Below are 20,921 nucleotides of genomic sequence, written 5' to 3'. Positions count from 1 at the left end.
GTGTTGGTTCATTTCTGGGTTTTCAGTTCTATACCATTGATCTACCTGGCTGTCAATGTGCCAGTATCATGTAGTTTTTTTTTTAATCACTATTGCTCGGTAGTACAGCTTTAGGTCAGCGATGATGATTCCCCCCCCCCCCCAGAAGTTCTTTTATTGTTGAGAATAGTTTTCTCTATCCTGGGTTTTTTGTTATTCCAAATGAATTTGAGAATTGTTCTTTCTAAGTCTATGAAGAATTGAGTTCGAATCTCCTTTACTCCTGGTCATGGGGGCGGTGTTCCTGTGTTATCCTTGATCCCTTTGGCTCCTCCGATCCTTTCCACTCCCCCCTTTTTTGTCACATACATATATATGTATATTCCTAAGCACATAAGTATGACCTTTTCAGCCTGTATACTGTAACTCGTATGTAGATTGTCAGGGCTATCATTTTGATGTTGGATAGTCAATTAGCAGGCTTTTCCCTGGGGAAGACTATTTTTCCTACTCTCAGCATTCCTTAGTTCCCTGTATCACAACCAATCAAAACATAGACCAATCCCAGTGTATACATCTATGAAACAACTCCTGTACCTAGGGTTCAGGGCTCATTGCAGAAGAGGATATGGAGAGATTGCAAGAGCCAGAAGAATAGGGAGTTTTCCTGGAGATGGTCTCTCTTAAGAATGTCAGAAGCTGCACCCATAAAGTCTCACCAATGTCACGGTCAAAACATGTGCTGAAGAAGGACAAGAGCAGCAGACATCTTAACATGGACAGGGGAAAGCCCAAGAGTCCTCACCTTAATTCCAATAGTTTAGGATCAACGAAAGAAAAAGAAACCCTCCTTCAGGCTTCTTGAGTTCTCCATGACTCCCTGTAAATAAAGACAACTTAGTATGAGAACAAAACAACAGAAGTTTAATGGCGTGCACACCATTTACACACCAAGAGAAGCTTACAGAAGCAAACAAATCTTAGGGATTGGCCTGGCTTGCAGGCTTTAGACAGATCTTACATATAAAACAAAACAAAACAAAAAAAACCAAAAACAACAACAACAACAAAAAAAAACTGGAAAAGACAAGATAACCAGGAATAGTGCCTCAAACTAGGTAATTGCCTAAGTTTGCTAAGCAGGCTTAGTTCACACCATCTCCATCAATTGAGCCCTTCGTAATTTAGCTTTCTTGTACAGAGAGGGAAATGTCCTGTAAGTGGAGATTTCTTTTATAGATGTAAATTTATCTCACCAATGGGCAATGTTTCAGTGTTTCCCCTGACTCTGCAGCTAAACATTTAAACTCATTCTCATTTGAACACCTCACCACAGTCACTAAAAGAGGTATATTTTATTGTGATAGTCTGATCTTCCATTGTCGTATCTTTGACTGGTACATCTGGAACCCTATCACAATAACCACAATGGTTATTCACCTGGCAAAATTCAGAATCCAAGAGGCTCAGCTTTCATCGTAAGTTGTAAAACCAGCACTGATGTGAAGCCATGTCTAGACTCAAAGCAAGTATTCTCTTCTCCACAGAGGTCTTAGGGAAACAGGCATGAAAATAAGAGGCTAAAGTGAAGCCAGAAGTGAAGTTCACTTAATAGCCAAGCTTACCCCATTTAGGGTAGAAGAGAAACCAGTTGTAGTTTATGCTGTCATTTATTTATTTATTATTATTATCATTATTATTATTATTATTTTCTTTATTTACATTTCAAATGCTATCCTGAAAGTTCCCTATACCCACCCCCCGCCCCTGCTCCCCTACCCACCCACTCCCACTACTTGGCCCAGGCCTTCCCTTGTGCTGGGTCATATAAAGTTTGCAAGACCAAGGGGCCTCTCTTCCCAGTGATGGCTGATTAGGCCATCTTCTGCTACATATGCAGCTAGAGACACAAGCTCAGGGGGTACTGGTTAGTTCATATTGTTGTTCCACCTACAGGGTTGCAGCCACCTTCAGTTCCTTGGGTACTTTCTCTAGCTCCTCCATTGGGGACCCTGTGTTCCATCCAATAGCTGGCTGTGATGCTCTGTCATTTATAACTACCCTCTGAGGAATACACAAAGCCATGACCCAGAATAGAGACAGGGATGGGTTAGTAGCTCTTGTGACGATCTTCTATCTAACACCACGGGAACTCAGGATATTTTTCTAATGTTATGTCAGTGAAGCAAAAATTTCTAGAGGGTTAATGACAGCTTTGTGCCTAGCTTAGATCCTACATAGTGTAAGACAAACCTGGATGTTTGTACCAGATGCTCCCCGTAGCTCCTTTATGCACCTAATTTTAGCCCTCAGCCTCTGGCGTCAGATACCTTAAAGTGCTCTGCAGAGATGAAGAGAATCTCTGGACATGGTTCAATTTTGCATTGTTAAGTTAGGAATAGTTTTATTTTACTGCATTATCTAGCCTTTAAGCCCACAGGGGATGTCTAATGTACTGTAAATGGAAACCTCTTGGTCCACTTATTTCACTATGTGCTGATTCCTTCCTAAAGGCATGCAGTACTGCATGCCCCAAGAACTCTGTTGCTCTGGTACCTTCAGTGTGTCCATTCACTCTCTTTGAAGGCCACATTTCCATCAACACAGTTGACTACAACAAGAAAAACTTCCAAGACAATGGCAAAAGTCCTACAACCATTTGTTACCACAGGGCATAAGGAGGATAAGGGGGGTGAAGATGCTTCTTAAATAGCACTTTTGGCTTTGACAAAGAAAAAATGAATTTGCTCAGCCTTTGAGAGCCTTACAAAGTCCCCAGGGCAAATGGCTTTGAAAGTATCTCCTTCTAGTCCCACTTGAAGAAACATTATGTAATGCTAAGAAAGGGCAGACCATGTTCCTTGTTTGTACCTTAACTCCTCAATCCCCACCTTGGTCTCATCTCTGCAACTATATATCCTTTGAGATGGACCCCTGTAAGGGATTATCTTGATTAGATTAATAGAGGTAGGGAGACACATTATCTAATTAGGGTGTCCATTGCTGTGAAGAGACACCATGACCAAAACAACTCTTACAAAGAAAAACACTTAATTGTATCTGGCTTACAGGTTCAGAGGTTCTGTCCATTATTATCAAGGCAAGAAGCATGGCAGCATTTAGACAGACAAGCTGCTGGAGGATCTGAGAGTTCTACATCTTGATCGGACTGCATCCAGAAGACTGACTTCTAGGAAGTTAGGAGAAGGGTCTCAAAGGCCAACCCCACAGTGACACACTTCCTCCAATGAGACCACACCTACGCCAAGGCCATACCTCCTAACAGTGCCACTCCCTGGACCAAGCATATTCAAACCTACACACCCAACTACTGTAGGTGTCACTATTCTCTGGTCACAACCCTACATTGTGTTAAGTTGAGAAAAGGTGTTGAGCTGACACAAATATTCATTGCTTTATGCTTCCTGAGTAAAGATGCAATGTGACCAGGTCCTTCCTGCCCCTGCTGCAGTGCCTTCCCTGCCAGTAACACCTATGAAACTGTAAGGAAAAAAAATTCTCCTTTAAGTTGTTTTTATCGTTTAAATTTGTTTGCTATTTAATGAACAAGTTTTAGTTAAAATTATTATTTTAGAATTTCATGCATGAATACTCTGATGAAATCTAACATTAAGTGAATCCCTCTTGCACCCATATTTCTTTTCTTTTCTTTTTTTTTTTTTTTTTTTTTTTTTTTTTTTTACCAAGCTGTACAGCTGCTACGTCTGAGCTGGGAGGCCTAGGTCCAGCCCATGTATGTTCTTTAGTTGGTGGCTCAGACTCTGAAAGTCCCAAGAAAGGGTCCAGGTTGATTCTGTTGGTCTTCCTGAGGAGTTCCTATCCCCTTTGTGGCCAGCAATCCTTCCTCCTATTCTTCCATAAGAGTCCCCAAGCTCCTCCCACTGTCTGGCTGTGGATGAAAGCAGCCACCATCTTTGCTAAAATATCACAAGGCTGGTCTGTCTCTAGGCCACTTACTGCTATTCTTCTCTCCACATTTCAAACCACCTTCAGCACTGTCTTCCATGTCTCCTACAAAAGTGGGCCATCAAGCCCTGCTTAAAACATTTAAGTGTTTCCCTAATCAGAAGTCCCAAAATCCACATTCTGACCAGCACGGTCAAGTCTATCACAGCAATACCCAGGAATCTGGTACCAACTTCTGTCTTAGTCAGTGTTATATTGCTGTGAAGAGACACTGTAACAGCAGCAACTCATAAAAGAAAGCATCTGATTGGGCCAGCTTACAGTTTCAGAGGTTTAATCCATTATCAGCATGGCAGGGAGCAGACATGATGCTGGAGAAGTAGCTCAGAGGTCTACATCCAGCAGGAAGAGAGCCACTGGGCCTGGCTTGAGTTTTTGAAACCTCAAACCATTCCCCAGGGACACACTTCTTCCAGTAAGTCCACACCATCCTTTAAATAGCGATATTCCCTGGTGACCAAGCATTTAAATCTACGAGCCTGTGAGGGTCATTCTCTTTCAAACCACCACATATAGCATCCTAGCATAGTAGGATGTACAGGGATATTTAATATTTTTCTGCATTTGTTGAGATTTATTTTATATCCCATGCGCTACTGAGTAGAATCCCTTGGTAACTGGGCAATATTGTAGAAAATACTGTTTCTAGAAAATTTAGAGTCACTTATATATAATATGTCGTCTGCCAATAGTAAATGTTTTACTTATTCTTTTCCTATCTGTGTCCCTTTAATTTCCTTCTCAGCACAAGGCAAGGCCTGGGCCAAGTAGTGGGAGTGGGTGGGTAGGGGAACAGAGGTGGGGGGAGGGGTATGGGAATCTTTCGGGATAGCATTTGAAATGTAAATAAAGAAAATAAAAAAAAAAAATTCCTTCTCTTGCCTTATTGCTCCAATTAGTGATTTGAACACAGTACTGAAAAGGAGTGGTTCTAGTGGACAGCCCTTGCTTTTGATTTGGATGGAATTGCTTTAAGTGCTTCTCCATTATGATGATGTTGGCTGTGGGCTGCTGATGTATAGCTTTTAATATGTTGATATAGGTTCCTTCTGTTCCTATTCTCTCTAGGACTTTATCCTGAAAGAATAAAGAAATTGCCAAAGAAAGTCTCTTCATCTGTGTAATGAGTGTGTGATTTTTGTCTTTGAGTCCATTTATGTGGCTTACTACACCTCTTCACTTGTGTTTGTTGATCCATCCCAGCATCTCCAGGATGAAGCCAATTTGGTCATGGTAGATAATTTTTGTGATGTATGTCAGGAGTTGGTTTTCAATTTGTATTTAATAAGAACATGAGAGTAGGTACCATTACCGCACTTTAGAGGGTAGATTTACCTGAGATACCAACCTTAGATGACAATTATTTAGTTTTAAGGCTTGAAATATATCAGTCCGCACTTTGCTCTTTTGGAGGGTTGTAGATGTTATTCTAGTGCAATTTCCTTTCCCCCATTATAGGATTTAACATTTTTATTGGCTTCTATTTTAATATTTTGACTATACTATGCCATGGAGAGGTTTCTCTGGTCTTGTCTATTTAGGGATTATAAATGGCTGCTACATTTGTGCTTTCATTTCTTTCCAGATTTGAGAAATTTGGGGTTATGTGTCCCATTAAATGTATTCTTTGGGCCATTAGTTACCTCAGCTCCTTCTTCTAGCCCATAAATTTCTAAATTTGTTCTCTTGGCAATATCCCAGGCTTCATGGATGAGTAAATGGCCATGTCACTTTTTCTTTATTGATGTTTGAATGTAGTGTTCTTACCCTTGTCCTCCATCCCTCATAATCCCTCATGCGCTTGGAAAGATCTATTGATGATACTTTCCACTTTACTTTTGTTTGATTTATTGATCCACAGCTAGCTTCGAATTTTGTAAGCAAGGCAGATTCTTCATCCTCCTAAGAATCCCAGCTTCCATCGCCTGGGAAGATTATTGTTCTAATTGGGGTGTCTCCCAAGTATACTGAGAGATTTCAGTTACGAAAAGCTCACAGAGTGTTTGCAGAGGAACTGAGTTCAGCTCACAGCTATCTGTAACTTGAGTTGTAGAGGATCACCATTCTCTTCTGGCCCTCTCAGACATTTGAACACACACACACACACACACACACACACACACACACACCCCACATGAGTGAACACGCATACACACACACACATGCACACACTTTGAAATAAAAATAAAATTTAAATAAACTTTCAAGAAACAACCACATCACAGAGAACTGTATGGATAGAGGACCTGTCTTATACTATCAAGGCCTTAAGGATATTACGTCATTCTGCTAGAAGGCGGCAGCTATGGATGGAAAGTGGACTACTGACCTTCAGCAAAGAACTGCACTAAGGTTATCAGCTCAGTGACCTCAGGCTCAGAATTAGCTCAGTGTTAGTGTTAGTGCCAGCCTCAGTTGAGTTCCATCCCTAGCAAAAATGGGTAGTCTGCCTTTCTTCTCATACACCAACACCCCATGCTTTAGCTGAGCTAGCTGCTGCTTGTGTTCTGCTTGTCTCTACTTGTTTTACCCAACTGTGCAAAAAAAAAAAAAAAAAAAATTCTTCCATGGCTGCCTCTTGCCATGGGGACGTGAAGAATAAATTCAGGCTCCCTGTCCTGTAGTTGTTTTCATGCCCCCAGTATTGCTCAGCTTCAGAAAATGCATTCTCCTTTACAATAGAATTTGTCCCTTGGCACTTCAAGTAACATGGTGATGAATGACAAAATGTAACACTGTCTCATCAAAGCTACAACTACTTCTGAACCTTGTGGGGTGTGCATGTACGTGTGCGTGCATGTGTGTGTGTGTTGAGGGTAGTGATGCCAGTCTCTCTTCACCATAGCCATCTGGGTTTCTTTTTGTAGAAAACATTTTCTTTCTCTCTCCTAATAGGGAGCCATGTGGCTAAAGTTTGGCTTCTTTTATGTGTGCCCATCTTCTTTACACTCTCAAGTGTCCTGTTATAGCCTTCCTGAGTTCTGAAACGGCTTCCTCTTTCTCTCACTTTGGAATAGAGCTTTTTAAATTTTTTTTTTACTTATTCATATTCTTCCATATCACACAGACATTCTATACATTAATCTTATTTGAATTTTCTGAGCTCCTCAGCAGACAGGAAAAGTTCTGGATTTTTTTCAAGTTTTCATTATCCCCCAACATGTATGACTAAAACTGGGCACAGTGTAAAACTGTCCTGGGAGCTTCCTTGAGTAACATAACACCTGCTTTAGGAATAAAAAACATCCTTTTCTCTCTCACAACTGAATAACTCCATCTTGTATACTTTAATGGTGTTTCCTTAATTATTTCTTTTTATGATTTTTAATTTTGTAGAGATGTTTTTAAAATAATAGCTTTTATTTGAAATATGCAAAGTGCCCTAAAACAATGGGAAGCGATGCTCTCAAAAAATAGCATGCATCCTCACTCGGGCCCATCCACGTGTCAGCCTTCTTGGGTTCTGTATCCTGGGTATTCTGTACCCTTTTGGTCTAATATTCTTATTTGTGATTACAGACCATGCACGTCCTTTTAGGTCCGAGCTACCTCACTCAGGATGGGTTGCATTCTAGAGGAATCTCCTACAATGATTTTATCACAAAACAAAATTTAAAAGACTCACTTGTTGAAGGAAAAGTTATTTAAAAGACTTACTGGAATAACTACTAAGTAGTAATTAGGCAAACGTGTGCTGTGTCATTTGGGTCACCAAAAACCATGTGTGTCAAATGCCTTATATCCAGTCACCTCACAGGATTCTGCCCACTACATTTTAGTAAAACAGGAAATTACAATAAAAAATAATCAGTTGCGAGTCTTTAATAAAAACACCTGTTTAGGAAATGTTTACACTTCTTTGTAAACAACTTATTGTCTCTTTCTTATCTTTCTGTATTTTATTTTTATAAGGCCCAATAAACTATTTACGTCACATTAAAGAATATTTTGATTAAAATAAAATACTAGTTACTGTGCCAGGGCATGAGAGCTATAAAGAGACTAAGGCTATGCCAGGGCATGGGAGGCTACAAAGAGGCTAAGGCTTTTTAAAGATAGGAGTAGTAGACAAGCAAAAAAACATCACAGTGACAGCAATCTTTGCTGGAGGGTGGAATGGCTGATTAGAAAGTGTATTCACTTTCTTGAAAATGGAAGAGGATACAAAGGGATATCATAGCATATTTTGAGCAAGTGCATATCCTGCCTGCAGTGTGAATTAATCAAAACTACATTTACAGCCCTCCATGTTTATAACACTGTTGAATTGTCATATATTGCATTAAACCTTCATCGGATAGTGGAGAAGCCTGGATGGGTGGCAGAGTATAGTCTTTTAGAGCCATACTTAGATTGCCGTTCTTATTCCAGGCAGATGCCATATTACAATTCAGTATTAACCAGCAAACGTCTTATTCCATCAATGTTTCCATCTATGTCTTTGTTCTCACCATGTAAACCATTATTACTATTGTAATTTGAGAATTTCAGCAGACTGAAATGGTTATTCTTTGGGGGGATTCTATGAAACAGTAGCAACAGAATTTATGTCTGAACAAAAGAGAAACACTTTAAAATCTTTTCAGGGCCTGCTTAAAATTCATATGAAAATGTTACCATCTAGGGATATTGTTTATTTTTCTGCCAATTAAAAAATGAAAAGGCAGAGCCAGGCGTGGTGGTGCACACCTTTAATCCCAGCACGCGGGAGGCAGAGGCAGGCGGATTTCTGAGTTCGAGGCCAACCTGGTCTACAAAGTAAGTTCCAGGACAGCCAGGGCTACACAGAAACCCTGTCTCAAAAACCAAAAAAAAAAAAAAAAAAAAAAAAGTCCAATTTTGGGGCTGGTGAGATGGCTCAGCGGGTAAGAGCACCCNACTGCTCTTCCAAAGGTGCANAGTTCAAATCCCAGCAACCACATGTTGGCTCACAACCATCCTTAACAAGATCTGACTCCCTCTTCTGGAGTGTCTGAAGACAGCTACAGTGTACTTACATATAATAAATAAATATTTTTTTTAAAAAAATGAAAAGGAGGAAAATCTCACATAGCAGACAGCAATGTAAAAAAAAATCTTTATAATGAATGAGCACATATGTGTGTGCACATGTTGTGCGTACACAGACACACACACATACATACATGCACACCACAAGGCATGTAGAAAGACTCTTAGCAGGATAGAGAGGGGCTTGGAACTAAAATCCATTTTTTCCACAGGAGAGCTGCAGATTTTTGATGATTGTGGTGGCTTATGATGGGGCCTCCTCGCCCAATTTTGGATTGGTCCGTGCAAACAAAGAAAGGAGAGCAGATAGCACACAGTTTCAGGTAGACATGCTCAGGACAGGCCTTAAACATATTGGACCAGCCTTGGCAGGTCAGCCAAAAGAGGGCACTTCTGTCAATAGGAAGAAGCCCATTAGGCCTTTGTCTTAGGTCAGGAGGGTGAAAAGGACAGAACTTTGCCATTTTAATTATCTGCAGCCCGTTTCCTAATCTCTCTGCCTGTAAGAGATACGACTGACTCTTAGTCTTTCAGTGTAAACAGACACACACACACACACACACACACACACACATGCGCACGCACGCAGCTTTCTCTGGTCTGAAGCGATTTCTCAAGCAGTTAAAGTGTTTGCCATGCAAGACAGAGGATCAGAGTTCAGGTCCTCCAAACCCACCTAACATGGTTTGCTTGTAATTCCAACCTCTCAGGACAAAGATAGGCAATCCCTGAAACAAATGGTCCATATTGGCAAGCTCTGAGTTTGATTGCTAGACCCTGATATGAAGGAAGAGTGATACACAAAGATTACCAACACAAGCACTAGGCCTGCACATCTGAACACCTGTTCATAAAGGCACCAACTTACATGTCAACATACATAAACATGAATGTGCATACAATACATATACACAAATTTACACACACACACATGAAAAGAAGAAAATCATTAGAAAGTAAACAAACAAACAAAAAAATATAGTCCTCAGCTTCCTCAACATTAACATAAAAATATCCTACAGAAGGTGGAGAACTCAAAATGGTGCTTCTTTGGGACTTCTACTCACAGTCGTCTTCTTCTTCTAGAATCAATTAGATTGAAGACAGCTAGAAGAGGCAGAGATTCTAGGAGGGCATGAACAGAACAGTGTCTATGTCTTTGTTCTTGTTCCCATGTGAATGCAGAGAAAAGGCCCTTGTCCTGAAAAGGATGCTATATGTCTTGTTTCACATCTCCCCAAAGGGCGGCTTCCTCAACACATCTTTTGATACCTATTAGCATGTGACAGAGTTACTGTTTTTTTTTCTTGACCTTGTTCAATGTCTCCTTTCTCCTACAGAATCTGTACCAGAACAGGTTTTTAGGCCTGGCTGCCATGGCGTCTCCATCTAGAAACTCCCAGAGCCGACGCCGGTGCAAAGAACCCCTCCGGTACAGCTATAACCCAGACCAATTCCACAACATAGACATCAGAAATGGTGCCCACGATGGTATCACCATCCCTCGCTCCACCAGCGACACTGACCTGGTCACTTCAGACAGCCGCTCTACACTCATGGTCAGCAGTTCCTACTATTCTATAGGGCACTCCCAGGATTTGGTGATCCACTGGGACATCAAGGAAGAAGTGGATGCTGGAGACTGGATTGGCATGTACCTTATTGGTGAGTACATTATCATCCATGGAGTCACTGATTCATCTGAACAGTCTGACAGTGTGCTGTGAAAAGGAAGGTCTTATGTGAATGGTTTGTTAGCTCAACAAAAATTCTATTCATAATTCACTTTAAATTTTTGAGATAATAATACAATTACATAATTTCCCTTTCCATTTCTTCCCTCCAAATTCTTCTATGTACCTATCATGTTTTTTTTCAAATCCACAGCCTTTTTTCTCTATGTTGTTAAACGTACATATATGGATATACATGCATCATATAGGTAGCATTAGTGTCTCTGAATACAACCTTCTCATCCTGTAAATATTACTTGTGTGTATGACTTGAGGGCTGATCATTTGGTATTGAACCACCAGTCGGTGAACTCGTCTCGGAGAAGCCAGTTTTCCTGATATCACTCTACAATGTAATTAAAAACCACAGTCAGCTGAGTTATACTATAGTATAGTGTTTCTCAACCTGTGGGTTGCAACGCCTTTGGAGGTTAAATGACCCTTTCATAGGAATCACTTAAGACCATCAGAAAACACAGAAATTTACACTACAATTCACAATAGTAGCAAAATTACAGTTATAAAGTAGCAACAAAATACCTTTTTGGTTGGGGATCACCACAACATGTGGCAATGTATTAAAAAGTAACAATGTTTGGAAGGTTGAGGATTACTCATCTGTACAGTGCTTTCACACATTTTGATGCACAACACCAGATTTAATACTATTCACTAATATAGAAATTAATGTACATTTTGTGCAATTTATAACCTGGTTCATTTTTTCTGATAAAATATTTCGTCTGACTAATTAGTCAGAAAACAACTAGGAAAATATTTGATTCTCTTGACAGCTCTGCACAGTGTAATTAATTATATGTGTATGTAAGTGTGTATGTCTGTGTGCATGTATATAATAAAAATAAAGCAACATACATTTGATGTTTTTACGCAAATAGTAGTGACTAGATATATTCAGCTTCTGACCAGAAAAAAATAGATCTTAAAATCAAGCTTTCAAATAAAATAACACCCACTTAAAACAGAGATGGAAAAATGTCAGCAGCCCATCAAGCAGACATGTTTAGTCCATAATATTTGTGTATTTGACTATCAACACTAAATATCTAGATATTTCACCATAGAACCATACTTTTTGATATCTTGACAAAAGACCCCATTTAGGCAGACTTAGTCTGTAAAGCCAGAAGGACTCCAGTTAGCTAAGCTTAAGCAAGCATTCATTACTTCCTTTGCACTAGTCTGAATCTTCAGATTTTTCACAATCCCGCTCCTGCCTACCTTTCACTGGGGATGTGATTTATCACTGGAAGGAATTTTTTTGTTGTGTGTGCACATACACAAGGGCATAACTTTAAACCAACTCTTTACACACCATATTTTATTCCCTGCCCCCTGTCCACCCTGAGACTACTCCGAATCCCATAGCTCCCCCACCCCCTTTTGTCCCCACCCTCACCTCACCTGACCTCTAAACTCCATGGGGCCTCCAGTCTCTTGAGGGTTAGGTGCATCATCTCTGAATGAACACAGACCTGGCAGTCCTCTGCTGTATGTGTGTCGGAGGCCTCATATCAACTGGTGTGTACTGCCTGTTTGATAGTCCAGTGTTTGAGAGATCTTGGGGGGTCCAGATTAATTGAGACTGCTGGTCCTCCTACAGGATCGTCCTTCTCCTCAGCTTCTTTCAACCTTTCCCTAACTCAACTACAGGGGTCAGCAGCTTCTGTCCATTGGTTGGGTGCAAATATCTGCATCAGACTCCTTCAGTTGTTTGTTGGGTCTTTTGAAGTGAGGTCATACTAGGCCCCTTTTTGTGAGCACTCCATAGCCTCAGTAATGGTGTCAGGCTCTGGGACCACCCCTTGAGCTGGATCTCACTTTGGGCCTGTCGCTGGACCTTCTTTTCCTCAGGCTCCTCTCCATTTTTACCCCTGAAATTCTTTCAGACAGGAAAAATTATGGGTCAGAGTTGTGACTGTCAGATGGTTACCCTCTCCCTCATTTGATGCCCTGTCTTCCTGCTGGAGGTGGGCTCAACAAGTTCCCTCTCCCTACTGTCAGGAATTTCCTCTAAAGTCCCTCTCTTTGAGTCCTGAGAGTGCCTCATTTCCCAGGTCTCTGGTGCATTCTGGAGGGTTCCCCCAACTAACTTTCTATCTCCCGAGGTTGCCTGTTTCCACTCTTTCTGGTGGCCTTCAGGGCTTCAGTCCTTTTCCCTCACCCAATACCAGATCAGGTTCCCCTCTCCCCCCCCCCCAGTTCCTTGCCCCCTCACCCCCCTCCACTTTCCCTCCCAGGTCTCTCCCTTCCTCCCCACTTGTGATTGCTTTCTTCTCCCTCCCAAGAGCGACTGAGGCATTCTCACTTGGGCCCTTCAGCTTGCTGACCTTTTTGAGTTCTGTGGACTGTATCTTTGGTATTCTGTACTTTTTTTTTTTTTTTTTTTGCTAACATCCACTTATTATTGAGTACATACCATGCATGTCCTTTTGGGTCTGAGTTACCTCACTCAGGATAATATTTTCTCCCCTCAGTTTGTGAACACTGATGGCATTTTGTCAAGTTAAGGAAAAAAATAGAAAAGTATGTTAGAGAAGATACTGAGGAATTGAAACCTACTGAGTGTGAACCACAGCAGGACAAATGAGCCGGTTGGTTTTAGTCCACCTGACACAAGCTAGAGTAAACTGGGAAGAAGGAATCTTAGTTGAGGAACTATGCTCACCAGATTGTCCTGGGTGTGTGCCTGTGGAGTATTTCCTCGATTAATGATTGAGGTCAGAGGGCACAATACACTGTGGGTGGTGTCATCCCCTGGCAGGTGATCCTGGGTGGTAGAAAAAAGCAATCTGAGTAAGCCATGGGAACAAGTCACTGAGCAGCATTCCCCTGTGGTCTGTGTGTCAGTTCCTGCCACCTGCCTCTGTAGCTCAAGTATATAGACCATGCTAGAATTTGTCAAATTGTGGTACTTGTTACCTTGCAAGTATAGGTCAATCACAGATTCCATGGGGGGAGGGGGGATAAAGCATTAGAATGTCCCTAGTAGCGGAACAGGGAAATACAGAGGCAGAGGGAAACACAAAAGGAAGATGGAGGAAGTGATAAAGAAATAAGGCAGCTAGAAACTCACCCCCACAGAGAAGAGAAGGGGAGTGTTAGGAAAAGGAAGAGACCATTGTCCGTATTGAGTTTCATGAAACTTTGAAGGAATAAGATCTGGTCTTAACATGACATTTTTGGATAAGCCAAAAGAACCATTACTCATCATTTCAGAAACTTAATCTGACAATTTGTTATTGTCATAGCAGCTACACACATATAGCTGTGATGCTATTTAATGCTGAATGGCAACACTTTAAATAACATACTTGAAATATAGTTTCTCAATCCAAACTTATCTGTGAATCTTAATAGTTTATAATATGTGTATCCTTAGTAACTTACTCTCTGGATTTATGTTATCTTGAATAAGCTCAAGTCACAGACTTAGATCTATAAATGTAGGGTGAGTTCATCTGACCTGTCATTTCCAGATGAGGAAATGCAGTGTAGCACTCCCACAGACATGAAGCTGCCTCTCACGGCAGTAGAGTTCACACTGTTATTTTGAACAGCATCAAGAATGTGCTGTTCTACATCAGTAAGGCAGAGGATGCCCAAGCAGAGCCAAAGTATGATGCATTTTGTTATTATATGACCTCTAGCATTCTCTAGCCAAACACTAGTTTCTTCTGCTGTAAGAAGGTAAAGATATCTGTACAAGGAAGGTGTTATTGACTCTTCAGTGACATTATTATCAAGTGACACATGCTGCCCTTAACTAGGGCCATAGGACTCTAGCAATGGGTTGAAGCATTATAGCATTTGGTTGCTCTTATTTACAGAATGGCTATCACGAATGAGATAGGTAATAGCAAGACATTATTCTTGAAGGGTAATAGTATAGAGCAGGTTCCTGTGGACTCAGTGATAGATAGAACAGTGTTGAAGGCATAATTACACCTAATAATTAAGTGGTGTTACAGAGCTATAGTAATAAAAGCAGCATGGTACATGCATAAAAATGGATACATAGGGACCCAGAAATAAACTCATGTAGGTATAACCAAACAATTTTTACTAAGATGCCAAAAATATTGACTGTAGAAAAGACAACCTTTTTAACAAATGGTGCTGAGACAATTGTATATTCATATAATATATAATAAAGGATATAATATTAAGTTGAGACCAATTAGAGTCAAGGAAACTATTAACTAACTGTGTGTGATAGATATTAGTATCTATAATATACAAATAACTAAAAAAAAAAATCAAACACCAAAATGAACAGGAGGAGGAGGAGGAGGAGGAGGAGGAGGAGGAAGAAGAAGAAGAAGAAGAAGAAGAAGAAGAAGAAGAAGAAGAAGAAGAAGAAGAAGAAGAAGAAGAAGAAGAAGAAGAAGAGAAAGAAAGAAAGAAAGAAAGAAAGAAAGAAAGAAAGAAAGAAAGAAAGAAAGAAAGAAAGAAAGAAAGAAAGAAAGAAAGAGAAGAAATAAACTGGTTAATGAAAGCAAAGCTAGTGCTTGCATAATAAAATACACATTGCCAAGAAACTGGTTCAAAATCACTGGCTATCAGAAAAAAAACAAATTCAAGAGGCATCGAGATTATACCACATCCATTCAGAATAGCAGTCATGAAGAGAACAAATACCAAATATTGCAAAGGATGCAGACAATAAGGAACTCTTTATACCATGCTCATGGAATATAACCTATGCTAGACATTGCAGAAATCAGTATGGAACATCTTCATAAACCTAGAGCTTTCATATGACCTACATATATTTTCTTGGAGTCCAAGTCAATTATCACAGAGACACATTCACATTAATGCTTACTAGTCACAGTCTTATTAACCATAGCACAGTTGTAGAACCAACCCCAGTGTCTAACAACAGGAGAATGGATTAAGAAAATATGGTACATGCCTGGAAAGATGACTCATTTGTAAAAAGAACAGGTTGCTGTTCCAGAGAACCCAGGTTCAATTGCCAGCAGCACCCATCTGTCAGTAACTCTGCTCCAGGGGTCAGACACCCTCAGAGAGACATATGCAGTCAGAACACCAATGTACATAAAACAAAATAGACACATTTTAAAATAAAATATGATACATAGATAGATGATAGATAGATAGATAGATAGATAGATAGATAGATAGATAGATAGATAGATAGATAGATTTTTTATCTGAAGGAAGAATGAAGTCATGTCATTTGCACAAAACTGGAGGTCATCATAATACACAAATTAAGCCAGTCTCAGACAGAAAAATGTTATATGTCTTCTCTCAGTTGTGGGTCCTAAACTAATATATGTGTGTGTGTGTGTGTGTGAGCATGTGTGTGTGTGTGTGTGTGTGTGTGTGTGNTGTGTGTGTGTGTGTGTGTGTGTGTGTGTGTGTGTGTGTGTGTGTGTGTAAAATAGAAACAAACTGGAGAATGAAGAAAATTAGTACAAGCAGGGTAGAGAACAGCAAGGTATGGATGCGAGTACAATTAGAGCACATTATATACCTGTTTGCAAATTACCTTGTATAGTCCTGTTTGGTGAAATTTTAAAAATAAAAGGTGTAAGGAGGGCCAGGATGAAGATGCGATGATATGAAGTGATACAGAGTCTACAAGAGAGCTAGCTGGACTCTGGAAGGCAAGCGCCATCAGACATCTCTAAATCTATTCGTTCACAAATGAAGAACAAGTCAAACATTTTAAGAAGACTTTCACATATTTTATACAACTAAGAACTATTTTTAAAAAATAATTTAAGAGCCATTGCAGTAGTTGTCAGTGATTATGACTCCCTGGTTATCGAGACGTTTAAGAACTAAGAATATTCCTCTGCCACGTGTTGGGCGGAAAAAAATGCTCTGTTCTGATGGTGTCTTTGAATAGTCCCAACTCTCCATATGATTCCAAATGTTAGTATTTATATACTTTGCTCTTTTTCTTTGCTGCACCTAAATATGCCACTGGCTGATGGGCTTCTCTGCTTCCCCTTTTCCTTCGGCACTGTAGGTGAAGTCTCATCTGAAAACTTTCTGGATTACAAGAACCGTGGAGTCAATGGTTCTCACAGGGGCCAGATCATTTGGAAGATTGATGCCAGCTCTTACTTTGTGGAATGTGAGTACTTTCACCACATTTCACATTCCTGTGGCCCAGCAGACACGGTGGAGCAGAATTAAGTTGCATTCTTTTTAGTTCTACTGGGGTGATTCCACTTAGCAAGGTGCCTTTGCTTAGGAGCCATGTAAAAGCAGAGGCGGGTTCAATGAGAGCCTTAAAATGATTTTCAGTAGATCTACGAGAGTTGCAAATAGCCAAGCAAATCCAACCATGTCACTCTTTTAATATTATGAAGGTATCTGTTCATGTCCACAAGCCTTTAGACTCAGGACACTTTAATATATGTCCCTTTATGCTTTCGCACCTTGTCTAAATTAAGCGATGGATGAAACCATGTCATCTCACCATGGTCCTGCCTTTTAGTTTGCCCTTGTTTTACTCACACTCCTCCAGGCTCGCTGTCCATGGCTCTAGGATGTTGGTGGTATTTCACATTCCCCTTGCCAGCTTCTGGATCTTGCTACAATTATATAGTATTCAGATTATATTTGACTATTTATCCTCTTACATTTATGGATATATAAACTTGGTACTGCGCCTTACTGATACATTTTCTAAAATTTCTTCTGTCCTTAGAAATAAATCCTTTCTAGAGTTGTGATAGGATTATTTCTATAGGTCCCCATATAGATGCGCTTCCTGTAAATTTGGTATCCTGTACAAGGGGTAACACATTTGATAATACACACATAAAAGTACAGACTATCTTTTTTAAAAACATCCTTTTATTTTGCATTTCCTACTGTAGACCTATTTCTTTCTTCCAAATGGTAAATAACTGAGAAATAGACATTAAAAAAAAAAACAAGTGTCAAAGTATAGTACCAGTTCTTAATGATAGATGCAAAGATACAGCTATTAAGTTTACAAAGCATTTTTCTTTAAATTTGCTTACTGTAACCATATATGTATAATATATGATATATAGTTATAGTATAAAATACATAAAATGTAATGTGTAGTATATAATGTGTAATATGTAATATATAATTAATATAATATGTAGTATATAACATATATCTAACTATTCACATATAAATTCTTTCAAAATTTCATGGGTTGCATTTTGATTATAATCAACCCTCCCCCAATAAATATCATATGTACCATGTATTCCCTGCCAATCCAATTTTTTGTCCTCAAGACATGGGCATAATACCACTAGACCTTTTTAGCCAACACTTATTCCAAAAAAAAACTTCTATCCCAGATCCTGGTAGGTAGCTTGCTTCCATCCAAAGCTTGACAAGCTGAACTTCCACTGTCTGTATTTACCTCAGCATTACTGACTTATGTGTGCATATGAATGGCCCATTTTATTATCTGCACACAGCACTCAATGACTTTTCTAGCTCAAAGATTCAAATTATTCCACAAAGTAGTCCAAAGGCATAAAACCCACATGGTCCGGTTTATAATAGTCTAAGAAATATCAAATATGAGATTTTTATCCAACTATAAACTTGTGTTATAGACAGGAATTAAAATATTTTTATCTTTCCTATCTTGTAATACTTTTATGATGGTGTTTTAATCTTCCCCTCCCAGTAAAACCTAAAGTTTGCCTTATCTAAACACCTCAGTTGGAGTAATAATCTCTTTTTTTTGCAATATTGAGTTTATTTTTAACAATTGAAACAACCCCCACATCTCAGTAAAATCTTTCTGTATCACATTTCTGCTGTTGTAATGAATACCATTACTGGGTTGCAGGGTGGTGCATTGCACCCCACCCCACAACCCTGCCTAACCATGCCCAACAGGCTGGCTCTAACCTGAGATACACAAGTGAGACACTTCCATTCCTGTGCCTCAATAGCCCCACCTGCAAGAACCCCAGGAAGCCTAGAAGCTATGAGCTCTGCCCCGCAGAAGCAGAGCTCCATCATCCTTCTGGACCATGCTTGTACCAGCAGTGTTCAAAGAGCAGCACACCATGCCCCACCCTACCTGCCTCCCAAGAAGCTGGCTCTAACCCAGTACACAGCTGCCTCTTGGGAGGCCTACTTCAACACAGGACACTCAGGCCAACCAACACTAGAGACTACTGGAGGGCAAAAGGCAAGCTCAAGAACAAAATCAACAGAAGCCAATACAATATGGCACCATCAGAAGCCAGCTCTCCTACTACAGCAAGCCCTGGATATCCTAACACTCCTGAGGAGTAAGACCATGACCTTAAATCTCATGTCATAAAGATCATAGAGGCCTTTAAAAAAGATATAAATAATTCCCTTAAAGAAACACAGGAAAATACAACCAAACAAGTGAAGGAAATGAATAAAATGGTCCAAGACCTAAAAATGGAAATAGAAGCAACAAGAAAAACACAAATGGAAACAAACTTGGAGATAGAAAAGCCTACAAAAGATAATAGGAACTACAGACACAACTTTCACCAACAGAATACAAGAGATGGAAGAGAGAATGTCAAGTGTAGACAATACCGTAGGAGGAGTGGATACATCTATCAAAGAAAATGCCAAGTGTAAAAAGTTCCTAACCAAAACATCCAGGATATTTTGGACACTATGAATAGAATAAACCTAAGAATAATGGGAATAGAAGAGGGGGAAGATCTCCAGTTCAAAGGGCCAGAAAATGTTTACAACAAAATCATATAAAACTTCCCTAACCTGAAGAAAGAGGTGGCTATAATCATATAAAAAAAACATACAAAACATCAAATAGACTAGACCAGAAAATAAAATCCTCCCACCATATAATAGTCTAACTACTAAATCTAGAGAAGAAAGAAAGAATATTTAAAGCTGTAAGAAGAAAAGAACAGGTAACATAAAAAGGTAGACCTATCAGAATATACCTGACTTCTCAATAGAGAATCTAAAAGCCATAAGATCCTGAATAGATGTCTTTCAAAGCTTGAGAGACCACAGATGTCAGCCCAGATTACTCTATCCAGCAAAACCCAGTAGAAATCAATCAATTAGAAATATAGAGAACAATACAAAGAATCAACAAAACCAAGAGCTGTTTTGTGAGAAAATCAACAAGATAGACAAACCCTTAGCTAAGGAAAAGGCACAGAGATAGTATCCAAATTAATAAGTTCAGAAAGAGAGAGAGAGAGAGAGAGAGAGAGAGAGAGAGAGAGAGAGAGAGAGAGAGAGAGGCATAACAACAGAAACTAAGGAAATCCAAAAAATCATTAGGTCTTATTTCAAATGCCTGTACTACAAAAAATAGGAAAATATAATTGAAATGGGTTCATTTCCAGACAGATACCACATACCAAATTTAAATCAAGGTTACATAAATTATCTAAACAGACCCATAACCATAAGAAAATAGACCCAGTAATTAAATGTCTCCTAACCAAAAAATGTTCAGGACCAGATGGTTTTATTGCAGAAGTTTATCAGACATTCCAAAAGAGCTAATACCAATACTCTTCAAACTATTCCATAAAATAGAAACAGAAGGAACACTACCTAATTCATTCTATGAGACCACAGTTACCCTGATACCTAAACTAACAAAGACTCAAAAAAGAAAGAGAACTTCAGACCAATTTAACTTATGAATGTTTATGCAAAAGTACTCAATAAAATTCTTTCAAGTTGAATCCAAGAACACATCAAAAACATCATTCACTGTGATCAAACAGGCTTCACCCCAGGATGCAAGGATGGCTCAATATACAAAAATCCATCGACATAATCCACAATGTAAACAAACAAAGAGAAAAAATACATCATCTTATTAGATGATGCTGAAAGGGTTTGAAACCCTATATGAAGAACAAAATCAACAAGCCAGATCCACTAGAGCTCCCAGGAACTAAACCATCAACCAAAGAGCACACATGGAGGGACCCATGGCTCCAGTTGCATATGTAGCAGAGGATGGCCTTATCTGGTATCAAGGGGAGGGGAGAGCCTTGGTCCTGTGGAGGCTCTATGGGAGTAAGTGGGGGGAGCTCACTCATAGAAGCAGGGGGGTATCAGACAGGGGGTTTGCAGAGGGTAATCCAGGAAGGGGGATAACATTTTAAATGTAAATAAATAAAATAAACAATTATATATATATATATATATATATATATATATAGA

The 20,921-nt window shown here is 39.5% G+C and overlaps 1 protein-coding gene across 8 annotated transcripts in view; it reads left to right on the top strand.

Annotated features, from left to right (window-relative positions):
* Positions 1-20,921, top strand: part of Hecw1 (HECT, C2 and WW domain containing E3 ubiquitin protein ligase 1) — a 261,545-nt gene that overhangs the window by 114,885 nt on the left and 125,739 nt on the right. For all 8 annotated transcript variants that reach the window (XM_021215544.2, XM_029547490.1, XM_029547495.1 and 5 more), the window contains 2 exons: positions 10,317-10,641; positions 16,738-16,845. In XM_021215544.2, the coding sequence (XP_021071203.1) occupies positions 10,317-10,641; positions 16,738-16,845 (433 nt within the window). The remainder of the gene's footprint in view (positions 1-10,316; positions 10,642-16,737; positions 16,846-20,921) is intronic.

The sequence above is a fragment of the Mus pahari genome, chromosome 16 (genome assembly GCF_900095145.1).
Source record: "Mus pahari chromosome 16, PAHARI_EIJ_v1.1, whole genome shotgun sequence".
In the NCBI taxonomy this organism is placed as follows: domain Eukaryota; kingdom Metazoa; phylum Chordata; class Mammalia; order Rodentia; family Muridae; genus Mus; species Mus pahari.
Note: the sequence above shows the minus strand (reverse complement) of the source record. Positions and strands in the feature narration are given on the sequence as shown.